The 25,462-nt window shown below is 33.5% G+C and overlaps 1 protein-coding gene across 2 annotated transcripts in view; it reads left to right on the forward strand.

Annotated features, from left to right (window-relative positions):
• Positions 1–5,474: 5,474 nt before the first annotated feature.
• The window catches only part of LOC126696108 (protein trichome birefringence-like 43), an 85,420-nt gene continuing 65,432 nt past the window's right edge, over positions 5,475–25,462 (forward strand). Inside the window, exons 1-5 of one of the 2 annotated variants that reach the window (XM_050392894.1) lie at positions 5,475–5,775; positions 8,609–8,780; positions 9,660–9,838; positions 9,965–10,123; positions 10,428–10,852. In XM_050392894.1, coding sequence (XP_050248851.1) covers positions 5,504–5,775; positions 8,609–8,780; positions 9,660–9,838; positions 9,965–10,123; positions 10,428–10,725 — 1,080 coding nt within the window. In that variant the 5' untranslated portion in view covers positions 5,475–5,503 and the 3' untranslated portion in view covers positions 10,726–10,852. Of the gene's footprint in view, positions 5,776–8,608; positions 8,781–9,659; positions 9,839–9,964; positions 10,124–10,427; positions 10,853–25,462 lie in introns of those variants that run through there. The other variant, XM_050392892.1, reaches the window with a different exon arrangement.

The following is a 25,462-nucleotide window of genomic DNA, read 5'->3' on the forward strand; positions in this document are numbered from 1 at the left end:
TGCTCTTCATTGTCTCGTGAAAATGAATTTCTTGCTAGGTTGATGTTAGCTATAAATTGACCAAATGAACAGAAGAAGATAATCAATCAATTATAATATCTTGATATTTTTCTACTGCCAATGACCTCTTAACTCAAATGTTACCTCCAATTGTAAGAACGGTTTGAGACCCATTAGGTAGGTGCGGAACTTACCAATAGAATTTATTTTTTTCCCTTGGTGCGGCTTTAGCAGGCGAAGACAGTAAAGAGAAATGGAAGCTTCAGTGAGTACCTTTATAGCAAGGTTGTCAAAATCGAGATCCTACGTAGGATCGTGGGAGGTAGGTAGGATCGTGAATCGTAGGATCGGATCGTAGATCGTAAGATCCTACATTATTTGAGAAAAAAACAAAAAATACACATTGGTATGTTAAATAATCACATAAATTATACATTTATTGATATAATTACCATACATCATTACATTCATTTGTAAGCATTATTTAAAGATGCCAAAAACCTCAAAATGTGATACTTTATTAGAATATTTTTTATTTGAGTCTAACTGACACTCTCTATACATTAGAGTGGAAAAACTTGGTCTATTGGGATTTTATTTTTAATTTGGGTCCAACTGAGCCTTTTGTTAAGTTAAAGAAGATTACAAGAAACCAAGGTCGTTTGGGATCATCAGAATCGTACGATCCTACTGATATTGAATGATCGCAAAGATCCTTAAAAGATTTAGATCGTTTTGGGTAGGTGGGATCGTAAAATCGTAGGATCGTAGGATCCAGATCGGGATTTTGACAACCATGCTTTATAGTGCTTTGGAAAATCATTAGAGCTCTGGTTATACCAGCGGTGGTACCTGTTACCAGTCAATACATGCTTAAAATTCCACTTTTCACATTGGACATTGTGCATTCATTATGTCCCTATTTTCTCTTCTTCAGGTTGTAGTGTAGCATAAGTGGAATTTTGTTTGCCAAACAGAACCTTGAAGCAAGGGAACAAAGGGTATGGCTTGAAAAGTATTTTGATGTATGCTAATATGCTATACAATACTTGAATGTATGTGTGTGGTTAGAACTTAGCAGGTTTCACATGTCTCTCTTTATTTTTGGGCCCCTTTTCTCCTTTGTTTTTCATTCCTTAGTTATAAGTCTGCAACTAATTTTATCTTGAGCACTGGGTCACAACATCCCAGCAGGTTTAATTTAGAAAATATATATTTGTCTGCCATGCTATCTTTAGTGAGAGGTTGGATGAAAGCAATTTTTATAATTTCTGATGTGCGTTTATGACATGACTTGATTTTTTATTTCTACTTTTATTTAAAATTTTTTTGGAGTGGTATGAGTTGATATTTTTGGGTATAATGTACAATCTATAACTACTTTCAACGTATGAGGACATTTTTATTATTCTATTTTGCTGCCTTCTTCTACCTAGAATAGGAGTGGCATTGCAGAGATGCACGAGTAAAATTTATTCTGTAATGTTATTGGTTGGCACGAACCCTTCATTTAAATGCGGATAGGTTCTATGATCAAGTTTCTGTGTAGACTAAGTTTTATATGGTAGAAAGATATGTAGAGATTTAACCACGTTAGCATGTGCTGCTTAGAACATTCGCATCAATCCATCTAAAATTCTTCGTCTATTTTAGTTCCCCTTCTTTTTGACTCCATATTTTGGGAAAGAACCAGAAAGCTCAATTGTTTAAACGCAAAGCGTAGTGGTGAGCCTCTCAAAGCTCAATTCCAAATATCCAATCATGAAACACCCCAAGACCCAAGATACTTCTCGCTAAACACCCCCTGGTCCAGTGGCATGCAAAAGGCCCAACATGTCTGTCACAAATGGAAACACGTTGGAATTGGATTTGGAGAGCCACAAGGCTTGCCAAGGACGAAGGCCTATAGTACTAGTTTTGCTGATAAATAATTAGGCTTTTCTATGCAACAAGACTTTAACCATTCATTGACAAAAAATAAAAGGACTTTGACCTCAAATTCAACTGCAAATCGCGTCAAACAATTTGCTTCATAGAGTGATCATTGAGTGTGTCGCTACTTGCTACAATACAAAAGCAAATCTTCGTTATCAACATATTCTCCTTGAATTTTTTTTTTTAATAAATAAAATAAAATAAAACATTTAGAATGTTTCATATGTTTCAATTTTATTGTTTCTACTAGTATATTTCATATTTTCAACTACTTCTTGTTTCTTCAACTTCAATCAAATAACTCTTTTTTTGTCCATGTATTAATTGCTCTCCTTAGAACATAACTAAAACATCTCAAGCAACTCTTGTCTATCTTTTCATCAATAGTAGCCATCAATGCATCAATACCGAAATAGACCTATATTTATATATTGACTAATTTAATAATTATTTTGTAGTTTTTTTTAATGATTTAAAACTTATTAAAAAAGAAGAAAGAAGAAGATTTTAAATTTGTTTCATTGTTTGAGATGGTTTGCATAGGAAGGATGTGCACGTAAGACAAGAAAGTCATTTGTCACAATATAATAACCATAAGAAGTAGAATGGAATACATGCCTAACTTAAGAAACACAAAGCTGTAAACCATAAGATATTTAATGAGAAAATCTATACTAGTTAGCAACCTATACAATGGATGTGTGAAAGTTTAATAAAATATGATTTTATCTCAAACAAATGATTTTCTCTCATTTGTTTTGTATATAAATATGAAATATGATAATTATGATAGTTATTTATAAAACTTTATAATAATTGTTTATTTATGAAATATTGAATATAAAATTTGATAATTATGATAGTTATTAATAGGTATTGTAGGGACACGATTATTTAACGGCCTAAGAATAACGTTGGGCTCGCACATGAAAGATCCCTCACAATATGATTTGTAGAGAGTGGGTTTAAAAGGCTTGCTCTGGATCGCTGGGCAACGGTCCGGTCCTGACTTTGGGGAGGGGGCTCATGTAGGAGGCGGTTCGGCCTGAACGTCCAGGCCATACAACGATGTAGCCTGAAGGATTGGACTCCTCGGACTTAGTCCGAGGAGCATCGAGTTCTTCCCCTTCTTCCCCCCCTTGTCTCTTGGCTTTCGTTTCTTTTTATACTCGTATTTTTCCCTCTCTTTAGGGTCCACGTGTAAGCTTTACCTTCGGGGCAGAGGACTTGTCCTATCAGCCCATACCTCAAGTGGTTGGGAGTAGACGTAAAGGTTGAATTGCTTGGTCAAGAATAGGGGCTTGTCAGGCACAGAGTTCTCCACTACAGTAGGGGCAGTCTTTTCACTTATCCTATCCGTGCATTAAGCTTATCCTTGACAATAAGTTTCCTCAGATCAGGTCCTGGGCCTTGATATATAGAGCGGGCCTGGGCCATGAATTTTCTGGCCCACAGGTATGTATTATAATTTTGTTTTTGAATGGAACTACTCAAAATATAATTACGGTAAGTATTAATAGGTTATTATATTAATAATTAATGTACCTCCTAAAAAATAAAGAGTCATTTTAACAGGTGCACTTAGGACATTTGTTAATGGACTATTTTAGGATAATTTTAATACTACTTTCATGGAAAATATAAAAAGTTATCAAAAAACTTAATAAATTTTGTCTTTTCCCATAAAAAATTCTAAAAATAGTTTCTAAACCAATACCCTTAGGACATCTATTAACTTTTAAAAAAAATTAAAACTTAGAAATGAATGCACGTACCTCATTAAATACATGACAATAAGTTAATATTTTTTCATAAAAGAAAATGCCATTATTTTTTATGGAATAAAAAAGAATAATAAAAGTAATAACACAAATGATTAAGATTTTGCTAGGGTTGAAGGTTAAATGAATAGTATTATAGTATTCTATTTTATTATTATTATTATTATAATGCTATGGACACAATTTTTTTTGACAACACATTTTACAATTGCTAAAATGATCAACGGTGATTGGTGAAGAAAAAGTAATGGGTCCATGAGTGCTAATTGTGTCCACCTCTTACAATCATATGCTTTAACTATTGTAAAATTTATTGTGATAAAAAATATTGTGTTTGTATCATTATTGTTTATATATATATATATATATATACAAAGAAAATGAATATGCCACGTAGCAAGACCTTTAATTTAGGGGTGACAAAATCTGACACGACCCGCAAACTTGACATGACTAACCCGTTTATAAACAGGTTATGGGTTGAGGCTAAACGGGTTTGGGTCATATTCGGGTTGACACGATTAACTTGTTTAATAAACGGGTCGTGTTCGTGTTCAACATGCGAACCCGTTTGACCCGTTTAACTTATAAAATTATTGGTTATTTTGATATTATTGCTTAATTAATGATTTTTTTATATGTTTATTACTATATTTATAGTTGTAATTCTATCTTAATTTTAGACATATGAGAATTGATCAAAATTATATAGGTTTGGTATGACCTATTAATCAAATAGGTTATTAAATGGGTCATTTGTATTGACCTTTACATGACTTGTTAATTAAACGAGTTAAATGTGTCGGGTCAAGTCGACCTGTTTAATAAACAAGTCATGTTCAGGTTGAGAATTCTTGACACGTTTACTAAATAGGTCGGGTTCGAGTCAACCCATATAGTTGAATACTAATGGCTCGACACGACACGAACTCGACCCGCGAATATGAATTGCCACCCCTACTTTTATTTCAATTTAAGAAAAAAATGTGTGGAACAAAATTATTAGTTTGAACTTTAGATAACCTTTTATTTTGAAATTTGGGATGACCTTTTATTTTGAATATTTATTTGCCAACACATTAGTTTACATATTTAGCATTTACATGTTGGCAAGTTATTTATAGTTCGCAACAAAAAGCATTTACATGCTGGCAAGTTATTTATAGTGCACAACAAAAAGTCTCGGTGGATATAACTCCCACTTTTGTGGGGGTTGAGAGGTCCTGGTAGACAGTCTTACTTTCAAATTGTATTTGAAAAGACTGATTCCAATATTTATGTTGCATAATGCCATTATTTATTTATAAATCTCTTTTGTTCTTGTGTACTTTTATTGCCAAGCAAATTCTAAATCAATAAAAGAAATGCTACTTGCGCAATATTTTCATAACATTTTCACAATAAATCCTAAGTGGCAAATTGTTATTAGTTCTAAATTTGGATCTATTATTGAAATTACTTATTTGTCTATAAGTAATATCCAATAACAACTTGCCATTTAGAATTTGTTGTGAAAATATTATGATATTGTTGTGAATCTAGCATCGCTCAATCAAATAATATATTCCATTCTATTTTTGGAGGATATTCAATCATTCATATCGCATTTCTTTTGCTCTGTTTATTTCTTACATTTTTTTTTAAATTTTTTATTTTTATTTTTATAGTCTTCCGAAAAATTATTACAACAAAGCACACATGCATGCCCACCTTTCTATAAATTATTGTGTACGAAACATTACTCATGTGAGAGCCTTTTCTCCCAAAAAACAAATATTCTTTTTCCCATGATTATGAGAGCCTTTTCTTTATGTGTTGCATTGCTACTACTTAATCTTTTGCACCGTGTGCATTGTGAGCATTCTTACAAGGTGGGACGAGTTGTAAAGAGGGGCTGTGACTTTTACACAGGGAAATGGGTTTTCGATAGATCATACCCTCTTTACGATGCATCAAGCTGTCCATTCATTGAGAGGGAATTCGATTGCCAAAAGAATGGTCGCCCAGACAAAAACTATCTCAAATATAGATGGCAACCCACTGGCTGCAACTTACCAAGGTACATATATATAGCCCTTTTCTACCTATCTTTTTCTTTTCACTTATTTTAAAGTTATGTTTGCATGCTTTTTATCCAATCCAATTTACTTTTATAAGAGATAGCTATGGATGCTTATTTTTCTCCAACCATTTGGTATGGTTTCTTTGTTCTTTTTATTTTTTTTAATTTTATTTTTATAATAAAAATCTGTTTTACAAATGGATGAATGAAATTTGGCCGGCCTTCCTCACGACATAAGATTAGTTGTAGAGATTTTTTAGTTTTCTTTTTTAGTTGGTTCAAAAATATTTTGTTAGTATGGTAAATTTGGGGCCACTTTTAATTCAATTCTAGACATCTTAATGGCTTTTTGCTCTGTATGATTGGTCTATGGGACTAGGACAATTGTATTTAAATGAATAGAGACAATGCTAGCCGAATGAGAACAAAAAATAGGACAATGTAGGTATAGATCACTAGAGGCATATAAGCAAATCCTGGGAAAAGTCACAGGGTGAATGAGCACGAGTGGACCGTAGTTTAGTTGAGTTAAAAGCTTACCTTTCATTTTTATTTGTTGGGTCGATGTCGAATCTTACTTGATATCCTAGTATTTATTTGATTTATGAGATTCTTTATGAAAGTTAAAAGCCTTCATTCATGAGAGCTAATTGATGTTTCCTTATTAATCAGAGTTTGATTGAGTTTTCCTTCACTAATTAGTAATTACAATTATCGTTAATTAGGTTGGAATATTGTAAGACTAGTTACAACTGAAGATAACATAACATTGGTACTTCTTCGACGTAATTTAGATTAATTTCCTCATACACACCACCACACAACTTTGGTATGATGGTTACTCTACAAGTACAAATTTTTTGTGGGATGGATGGTGGTGAAGGGTCAGGGTTTAAGTTTTTAAGAGTGAAATTCACACACATATACATAGATTAGGGTAGAGTAGAAAAATTGCTCATACACAATATTGTAAAACTAGTTACATTAAGTGCATGTCTAGGAATACACCACTGAATTGTATAATTATTTTGTTTTATTTTTATTATCATACCATGCATAGCAACTCATATCTTCAACAATATATATATATATATATATATAGGGGAACATAATATAATATAAGGAATGAAGAAAAAAATTTGAACTTATTTATTAATGAATAATTATAATTTTAAGAATTATATGGTAGATTTAATGCAGGAATTTAAATTAATTTCAATCCTCATTCTAAGCTCTATAAAAATAGAATGAGAAAATGCTATGACCACAATTTTTGCTACAACTTACTCACGTGGAAAGTCATGAGTGGTGAAGTAAAAGTGGTGGGTCTACAACTCCACCAATCACAACTTATTACGTGTAAGTAGTTAATATAACATAATATGTACCCATTGGACTTAGGTCTTTTGGGTTAAAATGTATTAATTATTAATTATTTAAGAAAACTCTTCAAGGTGTTTAGTTCTCCCAACAACAATTCTTTCTTTACGCTTCACACTATGGTAGTGAAGCAAAAAAATCTGTATGAATTTACTTTGTTTCTTCTCTTGTTTTAAATGTTGTCGAAACTGGTCATTAGGGCCCTTCAGCTAGGCTGGACCTCACACAACTTTAAGCACATGTTAGACGTATATGTTTCTAAAAGTTAAGAACTTGACTCTCTAGGCTTCTATTCACTTCACCCAACCTCATAATTAGGCTTTTACATGGTCTTTTTCATCATCACGCTAGCTTAACGACAATGATTATGATTCTGTTCTCTATATGGTGCCTTTTCTTCCATAATTTAATTAGTTGTTAAGCATCCATATTTTACTCAACCTTAAGTTGTTTTGAGAATTTGTGGGGTGTGATGTCAGACAATTGCATATCATTTTTTTCTTCTTCTATGGTTGAATTACATTTAGAATTTCATTAGCCAAACATGAATACCCCACTATTTTGGAAAAATAGAATATTATTTTTTCTTTATCAAGTTTTAGTCACACTTGTTAGTTGTTACAGCTATTGTAACTTTTCTTAGTGTTACATTAATTAGTTCCCCCTTGATAACTTTTATTGGATCTGTTTCATTTTATTATAAATTTATGGTTGAATTATGCGGTTTTCTTATGCCCTCTATAATTGTAAAATATAAAATTATTAAAAATTAATAACTATCTCATTTATATAATTTTTATTTCAAAATTATATACAAAACTTGAGTTTAGGATCGGATAATAAATAGAATCTGATGAAAATGAGATTTAGCATGCGCAAAGGACATTTTATTATTAGGATGCTAACATATGGTCTGTTAATCTAGGATATTCAGATATAAGAAGTCTCATGGCACCATTTTGTGTTGGCTTGTTAACTTTTATCTATAGTAAATTAATTTCCAATAGAAAAAACAAAAAAAGGCAAAAAGAAAAATTGTAGAATATTGATGTACTTGTCATGATCATTTATTCGTTTCCATCCACCATGCAACATTGGTAGAATGTAGCTAGCATAGAGACTAGTTTGCTAATTATGCTACAACGACTCATATTAACAGAAAATTGATTTGTGTATAAGATAGGGTGTGAGAATCTCATACCTAAAAGGAATCATAACATGTTCTAGGGGGTCCTATGCAGTTGGACTCTCACATCCAACAATGACTTAGTGCTTAATAACTTTTTCGAATAGAGAAACAATCATGTTGTTAAGTTGCTATCGACCGTCTTTTAATTTGTCCTCAAATAGATATTATATCTATATCCAAGCCAAAACAGAGAAGAAAGTTTATACACATAAAATCATGGACACCTTAATTAATTGGACCCCGCTTAATTTGTTTATGTAGATTCAATGGTCGATATTTGTTGTCAAGACTTAGAGGAAAAAGAATAATGTTTGTGGGGGACTCGTTGAGTTTGAACCAATGGCAATCACTCACTTGCATGCTTCATAGAGCTGTACCAGAGGCTAGATACAGCTTGACCAGGATTGGGTACATCTCCACATTTACATTCCCGGTGAGATTAAGTTATATATTCCGTAACTTTAAGAAATGTTACATCACATGGAATAGAGGTCCCCCTATTTATTGTGAAGAAAGGGATAACTAAGATGTCAAAATCAGGTTAAATAATTTTGCCACTATTCTGTAGTCTCTATAACTCTAGCTTTGGTAAATATATCAAACATGTTAAAGTGACATACATACTTCTTACAAAGTATGTAAACTACCTGTTCAAATATAACATGTTAGTATTAATTTGATTATTTCCATTTGTAACTTTGTTTGTGGAGAAAAATAATTTTGGTAAAAACCATAGTATGCTATATATAGCTGTTAACATATTTTAAAATCAAATCAATATAATTTATTCTTATAAACTCTTTTGTATATGTTAATATTCCAGCTATGTACAGCTGCATAAGTAGAAGCTTTACTTTGAGAATAAGAAAACATCAAGATGGTTTATAACAATCTTTTATACGAGGATAGAAGGTACTACTCAAATTTCTGGTTCCCCTCACAAGCTTGATACAAGGACAAATGAAGGCAAAAAGGGGGGAAAAAAGTGAACTGAAAAGTTAGTTAATCATTCTTAAAAAATGACAATGGCTTTAATAAAAAAGTTTACTTTTATATAATATGGGGCCTGAATGGTTTATTCATAATTCTTGAAACAAAGAGAGAAAATAAGCAAATGTTTGATTCAAAAGGCTGATTTCAATTTCTTATCACGTTTAAATTTAGAACTTTTACATTTTAAGATAGCTTAGAACTTAATCTCACCTCTTCACGAAATTATTATCTGTATGAAAACTTCTAAATTCTATATGATTCCAAATTTTTAAGAAGTTAGATTCTATAATTCCACCATAACACATTCCACAATTTTCAGGCCTACAATGTTGAAGTGTTGTTCGACCGTAACGCATTACTTGTTGATATTAAACGCACAAGCAAGGGGCGTGCTATTAAACTAGACTCGATCAAAAAAAGTGCAAAAGTATGGAAAGGAATAGACGTATTGATCTTCAATTCATGGCATTGGTGGACTCACACGGGAAGAGAAACACCGTATATTGAACCCTCCCCTATTGTTACTTAATTTTGTTTATAATTTTTGTGCATGAACTCTATGTTGAAGTTATTACTGGCTTTTCTATTCTATTCCTGAATAATTATTTTGGGAATATGATGCAGATGGGATTTTATTCAAGTAGGGGGTAAGAGTTACAGAAACTTGAATCGATTCGTTGCATACAAGATAGCGTTGAATACATGGGCTAAATGGATAGACTCCAATGTCAACCCCAAAAAAACCAAGGTCTTCTTCCTAGGTGTTTCTCCTGATCATATAAAGTAAGACCCTTACTTTCATGTTTCGTTTTTTTCCCTCCAATTCTAGCTTTTAGTCTTTTCTCTTTTTTTAAAAAAAGGGTACAAAATTACTTCTAGCTTTAGATTTGGCCACAGCTAAATATCTGTACACTTCGTTGTGGTGAAAGTTCAATGTTTTGGAGTAAAGAGAAAAGACATTATAACCATCCTATATAGATTCACTCACTCACTCTTAATCAATTAGTTATATATTGTATATCCTCAAAACAATGATAAAAAAAATTGCCTCTCGTCTTATATTTATATGTATGTTTTATTGAACCAGTGGATATTTCTGGGGGCAACCACATGCAAATCAATGTGCGGGGCAAACTCAACCATTGCTTCACCATAGTTATCGAGGGGGTCCACATCCAGCACAGCAGCTGCTAGAGAAAGTGCTAAGCACCATGTCGAAGCCGGTCCACCTGCTCAATGTTACAACCCTATCACAACTAAGAAAAGATGGACATCCATCATTTTATGGACATGGACACAGGAGCATTGATTGCAGCCATTGGTGCCTAGCCGGAGTACCTGATACTTGGAATCAACTCTTATACGCTGCTCTAATTACGAACTAGAATACAGTGGCGGCCCAGGGGCGCCTAGGCCTAAGCCCCATAAAAGAAATATTTTCTCTCAAGTGTCCGTTTGTCATGAATAATTTTATCAACTTATTTTACTATTTAGTTTATTTTTGGTATTATTCATGGGTCTCATTGCACTTTTTGGTACTATTTATGGGTCTCACTGTACTATTTTAACTAACTTTTATTTTTATTTACAGTACTTTTAGCAAGAAATTTTCAGTTTTAACAAAATAAGCAGATTCCAAATAGACCCTTAATAAGATATTAAGGTCTGTCCCGTTAACGTAAGGCCCAAAATTGTAGAGCGATGTTAGAGATATTACAAATTTTATTATATAAAACTTACAAAATAATGTATCATGTTACCAATTACAAAAAAAAAAAAAAAAAAAATTAAGTAATTTAAATTCACCAATCACATTTATTAACACATCTATACGTATGCTTTATGTAAAAAAAAAAAAAAAAAAAAAAAAATTGATAGTACATTTGGCATTTTATAAAATTGTGTGATAATAAGTGATTTAAAAAAACCAAAAAGGGTTGTGCACTATTTTTTCTTATCTCCAAAAAGGTTTCCAAAATACTAGATATAGAAACTCAATCCAATGGAAAACTATGAATAGTTTGGGCTAACAATAACAATGCATCGCCTGTTCAAGATAAGTGCAAACTTAATCATGTGTATATAAGCTCTTAGGTACCCTCCCTTACATGTTGGTTTTTCAAAGATGAGTTCTACCCATAGATTTGTATCAATAAGTATACCTCCTTCCAAAAAGAATAATAATTTTGGTTTCTTTTTGTTAAATTTTATGCTTGAACTATATGATATATTTGATTCTTTATATGAAATTAACTTCTTTTGTTAGTATTAATTAATTCATCAAATTAACCTTGATTTGGTTGGTATTAAATAAATTTATTTAATTGATATTTAAATATAAAAGGTCCTGCTTAAATTTATCATCTTAGGCCTTAAATTATGTTAACAAATTAACACCTATGATGAGTATCAATTTCAATATTGAGATTACTTAACAGATTAGGGGTTGCATACAAACAACCGATATGACAATTATTGTTTAAGAGAAAAGATTTCAACAACCACACCTTGTACAAAGACCAAATCTGTCCAAGAGTTAAAAGTTTTGATACATTATATTCTTTATCATCATCTCCAAAGCAAGAAGTCATCAGCTAGTGCAATTGAACATTTCAACCATTATTGGTGCCATCAAGTTTCTAAAAAATAGAGAATGATACCAAAAGTTTGTTAATTTCTTAGCAAATATATCTACACACCTTTCCACAATATCAAATTCAAGATACACACAATTTCAAAAAGAACAAAAAAGGCACAACAAAGTTCATATATCTAGTTTTGATTGCAATCATTGCAGACAAACCAAGAAGACTATAATAATAATAATAAGAAGAAGAAGAAGAATAACTGAAATTACAAGGCTAAAATATGAAAAGAGAAACAGAGAGGGAGATATACAAATATACAATACCATACAAATCACAAAGTCATCATCAGCTCTCTCTCTCTCTCTAGTTGCCATCATCCAACATGGATAAGACTAAAATGAATTCCTTTTCCTTTCATTAATCATACATCTAAACAGTTTATTAACGGAAGGCTAACACTACACCTCAATCTTACTGGCCACTGCTCTAGCCGCCAATGACTTGAAATGGCTGCTGCTTTACACAAGGAGATTTTCAATACAACAAAGATGATTTGAGACTTATTATTAGAAGTGGTTCACACCAAAGATGATTTGAGACTTATTATTAGTTCTAAAGTCATGTCTATGTACAACAATATCAATGATGATTAGAAAGCAATGTCATGAAAGAAATACCCCCAATGATTTTAACAGATTCAAGATATAAAGGAAGGGTTCCACAATTAATATTAGCAAGAACTACCTATCAAAAAATATATATTAGCAAGAACCACTTAAGAGTCACAATTCATTTTACTAGTCATGAAAAACTGGGATAACATCATAGTAATTGAAAGAAAAAGTGATTTCAAAGTGAGAGAAAAGCAAGAAAAATTGAAAGAAAAAAGATGCGATATGAAAAGGTTCAGATATTAGAAGACAGCAATGCTAACAAAGGCAGGTAACATAGCTCAATCATCCATGGAATGAACAATTTGTACATCAAAAAGGAAGGTCTTTCAGCCAATTATTGAAAACTAATAAAGACCTCAATCTAAATCATGTACTTCTGCTTTTCTTAAAAGATGAAACCTAGTTCTTTGTAAATAACAAGTATCAAAGGAAGGAATACAATTTATAAAAACCTAGTTCTCATACTAGATCTTTGATTTCTTAGTTTAGACTCTGTTCTGGGCAGTTTCATAAATGCAAAACCTTTATCCAATTTTGCTAATAGAAATTCCTCAAAAACACCCAACTAAGCCCTAGATGAATCCCATTTGAATCAACAAGAACCAATTCCATCAAAGCTCATATTTCAAGTTCATAGCTAAGTAGGGGTGGCAAAATTGGACACGACCCACGAACTTGACACGACATGGCACGACACAAAATTAGTAGGTTATGGGTTAAGGCTTAACGGGTTTGTGTCATATTCGGTTTGAGATGGCTGACTCGTTTAATAAACGGGTTGGGTTAGAGTTGTATGCATAGAACCCGTTTGACCCGTCTAACCCGTTTAATTAAATGACATTTTACCAATATACCCTTCAAACTCTATGTATATAAACTTATTAGTTGTTGTGGTTTGTTTTCTTTGACATATTGTCAGGGACGGAACCAAGATTTGAACCTAGGAGGGGCCAAAGCATGAACCAAAAAAATTTCATGTGACATGGTTAGTTAAAAAAAAATCATGGTAGACAAAAAATTGCACTTTATTACCTAAATATTTAAGTCAAGAAGGATATAATATGAACAAAAAAAGTTGAAAGTTACAACATGATATTCTAACCTTTTTCAAAGAAGAAGAAGAAAAGAAGAAGAGGATTTCAGATCTCCAGATTTTGAGTAATTGGAATTAATATGTTGATTTTATCATGTTGACCAACTCACCAATATGATAATCCCATACTTTTGGATGCAACTGAAAATCATACTAATGAAGTTTTTCAAAACTTTGTTTGAGGATTTTAAAAAATTGGGATATCAATATTAAGAGTTAGCAATGCTACGTCATCAATATTGGCTTCTAAAAGAATTTTGGCATTTTATCTTTTGAAAAAAATATAAATATTGTAATTCACTTTCCCGTAGTTTATAAATCAATTAAAAAAGTCATATAAATTGTTGTAACCCCTGTAACAAAAATTTTTTTCTACGAGATTTTTTTGGTTATGAATTATCAAATTATGATATTCATGAATTGAGGATTTTTTGTTCATCCTATATACTATTTAATTTTTTCAAAAAAATTGGGGGGGGGGGGGGGGGCAATGGCCCCCCCTAGCCACTTAGTGGGTCCATCCCTGCATATTGTGATTGATTATTTGTGATGTACTTACTCGTTAATTCTGAATTTTATATTAAAAATATTTATTTATTTATTTATTTATTTTTTTCATTTTGATAAAATTTGATAAACAGGTCAACACGACTGACCCGTTTAATAAATGGATTGTATTAGGGTTGAAGAATTTTGATCTATTTAATAAACATGTTGGGTTAGTGTTAACCTATATAGTCGAATACTCATGAGTTAACACGACACGCAAATACGAATTGCCATCCCTATAGCTAAGTACTAATCAAAACACTGGCGCATTATTCTAACTTCATAGTTAACTATTGAGTGTCTTTTTTGGATTCTCTTTCTAGAGTGGCTCAAAAGTTACAATTATACAAGCACTAACTTGTATCTGATTTACCTCTAGTTGCGTTTGGTATTGAAATTGGTAGCATTCACACTGCGGCGTGCACTAGCGTGTCACCATCTTGAAGTCGTTAAGACTTGGAAGAGACCCCATTTGCAAAATATCTTTGGAAAGAAAAGAGTTAATGAGTAACTTTGTGGATTCTTTCCACGCTGAAGGAATTTTTTCTGCTTGAGAGATCTAGAGCTACTCTAGTATTTGACCACTTGTGGGACATTTACGTTTTACTTTTTGCTTAATACAAATTGCACTTGATTATGAACACAAAGTTAAGAGAAAGAAAGCTAGAAAAGGAAAAGCCACTCCAGCAAGGCGAAAGATTCACTTAACCTGTTAACCAAGCCATAAAGAATATGCTTAAGAGTAGGACTGCTCATTATTGTTCATATAAAATCAAGCTTATGAGAGGCAAAACACGCACGCGCGTTTGTGAACAAATAGACAAAGCAAACCTGAACAAATAGACAAAGCAAACCAGAAAACATTAGCATGACATGGACCCACTCCTAATTCCAAGTAGCGGAGACAAGAAGAATATAATACTGAATGCAGTAAAGGATTGATTGCGCAAATCACAAGAAAGTTACAGAATAATAAACTATAAGAATTATTCTACCTCTACAGTTTGGTCAACTATAACCATCTCTAACCATTACTTAGCAGATGCCCTGGACTGAATCCATCTAAAGTTTCTATTGAAAAAATACATGTTTGTATCGCATACAAGACATACGCAACGAAAAGTTAACGGATCTACTTCATTCGCAACTGGTAACATGTACTATGCAAATTTTAGAATATAAAAACAAGAGAGTATATCTTAGTGCGGTGAAATTCAAAAACCAAAGATTAGAAGTACTTGGCAACAATTTTAATCTTCACTCCAATTCCACTTATACCCAAGAAGTGTAGTCTCTTAATCAGTTTATATGTGTGTGTTCAAGGGAGAACAAGAGAGTGTCCTACACTCAGTGGCGGAGCTAGAATTTGAGTTGAGGGGGGGCAAAACTTGTATAAGATATATGCATTTTATGCACATATATCTTATGTATTTAAAAAGAAAAAAAATAGAAACAACAAATATGTTAAGTAGCTAAGGTGATTTTGTTCCATTAATGATTAGGAAAACAAGTATAAAATATATATACATATATTTCATTTTTCACAACTTCATCAGCAACCAAAACGAGTCAATTAAAAAAAAAAAAAAAAAAAAAAACCAACAACTGTTCTCACCTTCAAAACTGAAAATAAAAATGATAGTATCAAAAAAAAAAAAAAATTTTTTTTTTGGGTGGGCTAGGGGGGGCAGTGGCCCCCCCTCGACCCCCCCTGGCTCCGCCTCTGCCTACACTCACATACAAATTATTTCATTTTCTTTACAAATTTTGTATGTTTCTTTCCTTATAACTGATTATTTAATTGGGCTAACCTTTTGAGCCATTCTAATTGGGTTTTAGTATGTGGCTTGGAGTGAGATCAAAAGAGAACAAATAAGACACTAGCTCCAATGAGTTTTGAGCTTTTCTGTCAACTCTTGACAAGCCCAAAATTACCATTAATTATATTTAATACCACTATATAAATATAATTGCATTCTAGGCTTTATTAATAAATTATATCTCAAGACTTTATTATACATTCAACCCTTTCATAAAATATTCGTAGTAATACAAAGTTATGAAAGTTGACTGCCGTTTTGAAGATTATTACATCTTAATCCTTGAGTACCCGGTTTAATTCTTCAAGTTATTCATCATATATTTATGAAATCCAATTTCATAAATATATACTTTAGTAACTCCTTACTAAAGTGGTTAGGCCTAATACTTTGAATAATCAAACCCATTAAACTTATCTTAAGAGAATATTTTATATCTCCGTTAAGAGATTATGAATTCCATCTTAAGAATATATATTCCATCAACACTAAATGTGGCTGCCCAATATACTGAGGTTTTGATTGTAACTTTAGATTTTACTCTTGATATAATAAAGCAACCTACACTTTATGATCAGATCCATTATTCTCTCAGGATTAAGAGTTCATATAAATAGAAGTTGTGAGATTTATTATTCATTTGACAGTCGTTAGGAGAATAATAAATCTCACGGCGGTCTAATTCAATATGTTTTAACTTTTAAAACATATCAACTAGAAGTCTCCACTTCTATGATCAAGATAAATCATCTTAGTTAATATGTTATAGTCTTTGCAGATGAAATGTCCAATTTCATCATTGACTACAAATTAACATTTTGAGTTTACAAAGAACTTGTGACTTATATCTTCTGTGATTAAATCACATAAATCACATACTATGCATCTCATGGACTATATGATAATATCTTGTTGATGTTGGGCCTCGTGTGGCTTGAATTACCCAAGCCCAATTCGGTCTTCTAAATCGAATACAACTAGGAATATACATCCTAGTACAGCCGACCTATGACATATATATATTAGGTTTGGGTTGTACGACAAGAGAGAATTAGAGTAATTCCTAAAACCTAGCAGCAACCGCATAAGAAAAAGAATAGTGTTTTCTTGTCTTGTGGGTGAGAGAGAGTTAGGGTGTATTGGGATTTGGGTTTCTTGAGAGTGTTCTTGTGCACTATTGTATCTCCCTATTTTATAGTGAAATTTCTCCGTCGTCGCTGTGGAGGTAGGCAGTTTGCTGAACCACGTAAATTTTTGTGTGTTCTTGTTATTTAATTTCCACTTATTTATTGTCATTGATTTGAGTCTTGGGGTGCTATCTGAACAACAAGTGGTATCAGAGCCAGGTTAGGATTCAATCCTTTGTATATAGTAAAGATGTCAAGCACAAAGTATGATGTAGAAAAGTTTTGTGGTAAGGGAAATTTTTCACTTTGGCAAAGGTGAATGAAGGATCTCCTAATTCAACAAGGAGTTCATAAAGCCTTGCTTGGGAAGGAGAAGAAACCAGAAACGATGAAGGATGTAGAATGGGTAGAGATGGATGAGAAAGCAGCTAGCGCTATTCGTCTCAACCTAGGTGATGAGGTCATTCACAACATCCTAGAAGCAAAGATCGCAAAGGAGGTTTGGAAAAAACTAGAAGGTCTTTATATGAGAAAGAATCTGATGAACAAGTTGTACGTGAAGAAGCAATTGTATAGTTTGCATATGAAGGAGAGTTCTGATCTGTTGGAGCATCTCAACACATTTAGTATGTTGAACACCCAACTGTTAAGTTTTAGGGTGAATTATGAGGATGAAGACAAAGCGTTACTCTTATTAGCGTTGCTTTCTACTTCTTTTGATCATCTAGTGACTACGTTGATGTACGGGAAATAGATTATAGTACTCGAGGAGGTGACTAGTGCTCTCTTGTCATACATAAAGATGAAGCAAGATGGCAATGGTTCTTAGGTTGATGGACATATTGTAAAGTCTGACTCAAGCAATAGGGGCAAAAGCAAGTCAAGAGGATGGAACTCCAATAGGAATAGATCACAGTCTAAATCACGTGCAAAGAAAGATGTAGAGTAATTTTATTGTCACAAGAAAGGGCACTACAAGAATCAGTGTAAAGAGTTGAAAGAGCATTTATAGGAGAAGAAGAATGGAAAGAAGTCCCTAGAATCAGCTAGTGTTGCTGAAGAAACATCAGATGACAGTGAAGTTGGTGTAGATTTACTTTCAGTTTCATCAAGTAACAATGTTCTATTGGAATCTTGGGTTTTAGATTCAGCATGCTCATATCATATGACTCCAAAGAAAGATTGGTTTGACATGTATAAGCCTTACAACGGTGGTATGGTCCAAATGGGTAATGATGCTACATGCTTTGTTATTGGGATTGGTACTGTGAAGATCAAGATGTTTGATGGAGTTGTGAGAGTTCTTAGTAATGTCAAGCATGTTCCAGATCTTAGAAAGAATTTAATTTCTTTAGGAGTATTGGATGATTTGGGCTATTTATACTCATCAAAGGGTGGAATCATGAAGATTACCAAAGGTTCTTTGATGGTGATGAAGGGATAAAAAGTAAGCACGCTTTACAGATTGATTGGGAACACAATTGTAGGAAGAGTTGCAGTCACCACTCCGATGGAGTCCAACACTGACGACACAAAATTATGGCATATGTGACTTGGCCATATTGGTGAACGTGGTATGTTAAAGTTGCACAAAAGAAATTTGTTGAAGGGGGTGAAGACATGCAAGCTAGACTTCTGCAAATATTGTGTGTATGAGAAGCAACATAGAGTCAGTTTCAAGACAGGCTCTTATACAAGTAAGGGTGTTCTTGACTACATTCATTTAGATGTTTGGGGTCCAGTATCAGTTTCTTCTCATAGTGGTGCTCAGTATTTCATTAGTTTCATTGATGACTGCTCTCGAAAGGTATGAATTTATTTTATGAAGTATAAGTCTGATGTGTTTGGCATATTTAAAAAGTGGAAAGCATAGGTTGAGAATCAGATTGGCAGGAAAATAAAATACCTTAGAACAGATAATGGACTAGAGTATAAAGATAAAGAATTGATAAGATTTTGTGAATTGGATGGCATTACTCGTCACTTCACAGTTAAAGGAACTCCACAGCAGAATGGGGTTGCAGAGAGAATGAATAGAACCTTAGCAGAAAGAGCCAGATGCATGAGATTGAATGCAGGGATGCCTAAGGTGTTCTGGGCAGAGACAGTTAATACAACAAGCTTCATTATTAATAGATCTCCATCATCAGCCATTGATTTCAAGATTCCAGAAGAGGTTTGGTCAGGTAACCAGTTGATTATTCGAGTCTAAAAATCTTTGGTTGTCCAGCTTATGTGCATGTGCAGAGTGGAGAGCATTCTAAATTGGATTCGAAGTCAAGAAAATGTGTATTTCTTGGTTTTGAAAAAGGTTTTAAAGGCTACAGGCTTTGGAATCCAATCTCAAAGAAAACAGTGACTAGTAGAGATGTCATATTTGATGAAGCCTTTATGTTGAAATAGAATGAAGCAGAGACGTGATGATAGTCACAGGAGAAATTAACTGTTGAGGTGGAGTTTAACGAGAATAGTTCACCTAGTGATAAGGGCGATGTTGAGATTGATCCACAGTAGCAACAAGAAGAGCCTTATTCAATTGCTAAAGGTAGAGAGAAGCGGGTTCACAAAGCACCACAGAGATATGGTGTTGAAGACATGGTTAGTTTTGCTCTCATAACTAGCGGTGGAGATCCATTCACTTTCAAGGAGGCTACAAATAGGAAAGACAATGACAAATGGCTTGTAGCAATGTTAGAAGAGATGGAGTCACTACAGAAGAATAGGACTTGGGAATTAGTGAAATTGCCCAAGGGAAAGAAGGCTATTGGTTGCAAGTGGATATTCCGCAAGAAAGAAGCATTGTCAGAAAAGGAAGGTGAAAAATTCAAGGCACGGTTAGTGGCTAAGGGTTACTCACAGAGAGAAGGAATTGATTATAATGAGATTTTTTCACTAGTTGTGAAGCACACCTTAATTCGAGTAATCCTAGGATTTGTGACAATGCATGACATGGAGTTAGAGTAGCTAGATGTGAAGACCACATTCCTCCATGGAGATTTAGAAGAAGAGATTTACATGCAACAGCCCGAAGGCTTCAAAGAACCTGGCAAGGAAGATTATGTTTGTTTGTTGAAGAGATCATTATATGGCTTAAAGCAGTCTCCCAGGCAATGGTACAAATGGTTTGATTCATTCATGGTCACACATGGGTACATGCGCTGTGAGTATGACTGTTGTGTTTATTTTAGAGTTCTTGCTGATGGCTCTTATATATTTCTTGCTCTATATGTTGATGATATGTCAGTAGCTGCAAAGAGTAAGCAAGAAATTGTGAAGTTGAAGTCTTTGTTGAGTAGTGAATTTGACATGAAGGATCTTGGAGCTGCCAAGAAGATCCTTGGGATAGAAATTCACCGAGATAGAAGGGGTTGTAAATTAAGGTTATCTTAGAAGGGATATCTTAAGAAGGTGTTAGAGAGGTTTAGTATGTTTGATGCAAAACCTGTTAGTACACCTCTTTCTGCCCATTTTAAATTGTCCTCACAGTTGTGTCCAAGTTTAGATGAGGTGTCAGAGTATATGTCTAAAGTGTCATATGTGAATGCAATTGGGTGTCTCATGTATTTGATGGTGTGCACTAGGCCTAATATTTCTCAAGTAGTCAGTGTGGTTAGTAGGTATATGGCAGATCCAGGCAAAGAGCATTGGAATGCAGTAAAGTGGATCTTTAGATATCTTACAGGCACTCATGATTTCGGTATCCTATTTGATTAGAGAGCTAGTATAGAAGCTGTGGGTTATGTGGATTCCGACTATGTAGGAGACCTTGATTCTAGAAAGTCCATGACAGGCTATGTGTTTAGGTTTGCTGGTGGCCCAATTTGCTGGAAGTCTACATTGCAAGATGTAGTTGCTTTATCCACTACAGAAGCAAAATATATGGCGATGACAGAGGCAGGAAAAGAAGCTGCTTGGCTTAGTGGACTGGTTAATGAGCTTGGTTTCAAGCAGGATAGCATGGTGCTACATTGTGATAGTCAGAGTGCAATTCATTTGGCGAAGAATCAAGTATATCATGCAAGAACAAAGCATATTGCTGTGCGGTATCACAAGATCAGAGAATGGGTTTCGTCTGGTGATATTTCTTTGTTGAAGATTCTCACTAGTGAGAATGCCTCTGATATGTTAACAAAGCCAGTTCCAACAGACAAGTTCAAGCACTACTTGGATTTGATTGGTGTTTGCAGCTTGTGAGCCCTTAAGGGCTAAGGTGGAGGCGATGGAGGAGTTTGCTAGTGTAGCTTGATCAATTCAAGCCAAGGTGGAGATTTGTTGATGTTGGGCCCCGTGTGGCTTGAATTACCCAAGCCCAATTCGGTCTTCTAAACCAAATACAACTAGGAATATACATCCTATTATAGCCGACCTACGACATATATATATATATATATATTTATTAGGTTTGGGTTGTATGGCAGGAGAGAATTAGAGTAATTCCTAAAAACCTAGCAGCAGTCGCATAAGAAGAAGAATAGTGTTTTCTTGTCTTATGGGTGAGAGAGAGTTAGGGTGTATTAGGATTTGGGTTTCTTGAGAGTATTCTTGTGCACTATTGTATCTCCCTATTTTATAGTGAAATTTCTCCGTCGTTGCCGTGGAGGTAGGCAGTTTGCTGAACCACGTAAATTCTTCTGTTCTTTGTGTGTGCTTGTTATTTAATTTTCGCTTATTTACTGTCATTGATTTGAGTCTTGGGGTGCTATCTAAACAACATATCCAAATATTCATGTTACCATTATTTTAGATAATAATGAAACAACTTTATTAATCACAACATAATGTCATACATAGTATCATACAATAGGATTTAAAGGGCACATATCCTAACAGTTTCAACTTTCAATTCTATTCAAGCAGATAGTCATTTTATTGAACTGAAATATTCTTTAGCAGGTGGCAAAATTTGTGTTCAGCTATAGTTATCATATGATATTTGTTCTTCTTAACAATAGTATACCATCTTATTTCTAGAGATTGATTCCAATAAGTTTTGAATTCTAAACCTGTATAAGGGCAGCAATAGTAACTTTAGAAGCCAATCTTAATGACACATTATTCTAACTTCATACATACCAAAACGTGGACTGGCTGTTGAATTTGGACATGGTTTTTGCTCTTTTACCCTTTTTTTGTTTTTCCAAATAGAGGACAACTGCAACAAGAACAACCTTGCGTTTAATCACAACAAATTCATATGTTATGCACATGCTTAAAGACCACAAACCAAAATTATCACTTTGGAATATTATATTAGATTTCAATTTGAAAATAAACAAAACAACAACTATAACAGATAGAAATAAAACAAGTAAACTAAGAGAATGTAAACAATGAAGGGCAGAAGAAAAATGTTTTGAAAGCAATTTGCCAACACTAAAATAATTTGAGCCTAACATTAGCCATAGATTTGTTTTAAACGAAATGAAGAGGGTCCATTTTTTTTCTTTAAAAGACAATTTTCTAGGATGATATCTCCTTAATCAATCAATTCGAATCATATGAACTTCAGAAGAAGCGAATCAATCAAAACTAAGATAAACCCCTCTTGTATCAATCAATCAAAAGGCAAATTAGTTAACATTAAAGGTTGAACTAAGACTAGCAAAAACAAATGAAAACTATTAACGCCACGTTGTCTCACTCAATGAAGAGGGGAATAAAATTGTATTCTTCATCGTCTCAATGAAGAGGAAATAGTAAAATAGATGAAAACCTAACCATCATCAAATAATTATAAACAAATAAAGGGGCACTGGATACACATCACGGACCTGGATCCATATTCCATGGTCAACTCTGAATGAGAGATTGACTTGAACACAAGAAAAATATTGTGTTGAGATGAAAAAGGACCATATAAGCACAACAATCAATGTCAATGATGTTGTAGTACATCTTAAATTGGTTGAACTGATTACTCATATAAATATTGAATCCTAAAAATAATTAAATTTTTACCATGTGGTCTGCTCAAAGTTAAACAATAATATTAAACATAATCGAAGGATTCGAGCCTTCCCTTTCAACATAGACATGGAAGCTTTCAAGGGCGAATACACCTGCACTGTCACACACACTAGACACAGCAAGAATGAAAACTAAATTTGAATACACAAACACACTTGACAGAGCAAAAATGAAAATTAAATTCCTAGTTATTGAATGTGCGAATTATATTAGGAAATAAATCAAGGAAATAAATCAAGGCTTATAGAGTGTCTAAAAGCACATTTCCCACACAACCAATACTAGCAATCCCTTGGATTGAGCCTTGCAATCTTGTTGTGCCTGTACTCACAATAAAAAAATAAGAACTCAATCAATATTTGTATGAAAACTGTAAAGGAAATAGAGATTATGATTTGAAATTGAATAATGAAATCGCAAAACGAATCACTCAAGAGAAACGAAATTTGGAATTAATACTTCCTCGAATTTGGCCAAGGAGCAAATGTGCGTATTAAGTTTAAGTCTCAAATATAGGATTATGCTATACTGTTTGTTTGTCTCCTTTCAATTTCTCGTCCCCCAATTTGGAGGGGTTTCCTTTCCTTATATAGTCCATTGGATTGCATCCTAACCCTCCACTTGTACAGCTAGGGGCCTTCCTTTGGATGCTTGTCCCATCAGGGCTATGCTGAAGGTGGTAGAATGTGCTGCAAGCTATGAGGCTACTATTTAGGGGTCATTCCTTCATTAATGTGGTCATCTGAGTTGGTAAAGTGCATTAAATGTGGAGGTGATGTCTACTTTATCTGGATATTTCTCTTCTTCTTTGCTTACACATCTCTTTCACCTTCATTGGTGTCTTGTCTTTTGGTGCAAGTGGCTTGCTCGATAATTCCCGAGGAACGCTTGCTCTTCGGACTTCTCGGGAGGTCAGCCTCTTCATCTTTCCTCCTTGGACTCTCACCCATGTGTTGGACCATGGATGTGCAAGTAGCCTTTCTTCCTTCTCAGATTGGGCCCATGGGCTCTATTTCGTACTCATGTCTCACCCCTCCCACAACATCTTTCAACATTAAGGTTTCATTTTTATATCAAAAAGTCTTGACCTTAATTTACTATAAAATTTAAGCATTTTTCATTAAGAATATCATTTTGACGTGAAATCTTCTATATTTGGTTATGGGATAATAAATATTGTACCCTTGCATGTAAAGCTTGCTCATTTACATGAAAGTTTGCATTTTTCTTGTTAATATTTCACCTTTTACATCATTCCTCCCTTATTTACATGAAAGATTGCATCTTTTTTAAATAAATCTTGTTTCTTAATTTATCACCTAAATTCATGTATTCATGTTAAAGGTTGTATCTTGACGACAAAGTTTGCATTTTTGCATGTGGATATTTTTGCATGAAAAGATTTAATCTTTGCATTGAAATTCCTATCTTTGATTGCATGATTGTACCCTTAGCATAAAAGCTTGAATCTTTTTGCATTAAGATGTATTTTAATATGAAGTGAAAGTTTCCATTTTTATAATAAAGCTTGCACTTTTATGTAGACATGGCAAAACGGGTTAGAATTTTCTGACCCAACTTGACCCAAAAAATACCCGACCTAAACCTAATTTTTTTGACTCGAAGCAAAAACAGGTTAACCCGTGACTCGACCCGTGTTTTTTGTGAGTCAACCTGACCCGAACTATTTTTTAAAACTTTTTTTTTGGTAAAAAAAAATAAAATAAATACAATATTGGTTTAGTTGTTTGTTGTGAGCTTTAAGGAAACAATTGAGATATTTACATAACTGCATGTGTTAGGACATATGCGATTCAATGTTAGGAACATATGTCAACATTTTATGTAATTGGCTAATCCTTTGACAAAATGCACTTTACTTGTAATTGAGTAGATCTAGGATGTGTTTAATACTTCAAGAAATAAGGTTTCAAGTTCAAGTGTTAAAGCCATGCAAGTCTGTCCAAGAATTAAGTGAGAAAGGGCAGGATTTTAAAACTCGATAGCTAACTCGACAGCTAGCATCTATTGAGGTTTAAAAGCTGCTGAAGCCCGTGGCTCGATAGCTAGCTCGATAGATGGCTATCTATTGAGGTTTATGAAATTCAGTTTTTCAGAGCTGATTTCAATCCAATCTGTGAGTATATGTTTGGGCTTTCTTTTCTCACAACCCTAAACATATATTAGGATTATTTTAAGGGCTGTAAAAGGTTACAGAAGTTGCACAAGAGCACAATTCCACCAGTGTGAAGAAAAGTGTGACCGGAAACCTAGTTTGCCCTAGTTTATCTTTCTCTTGAAGAA

Source organism: Quercus robur, chromosome 8 (genome assembly GCF_932294415.1).
Source record: "Quercus robur chromosome 8, dhQueRobu3.1, whole genome shotgun sequence".
NCBI classification, from domain to species: domain Eukaryota; kingdom Viridiplantae; phylum Streptophyta; class Magnoliopsida; order Fagales; family Fagaceae; genus Quercus; species Quercus robur.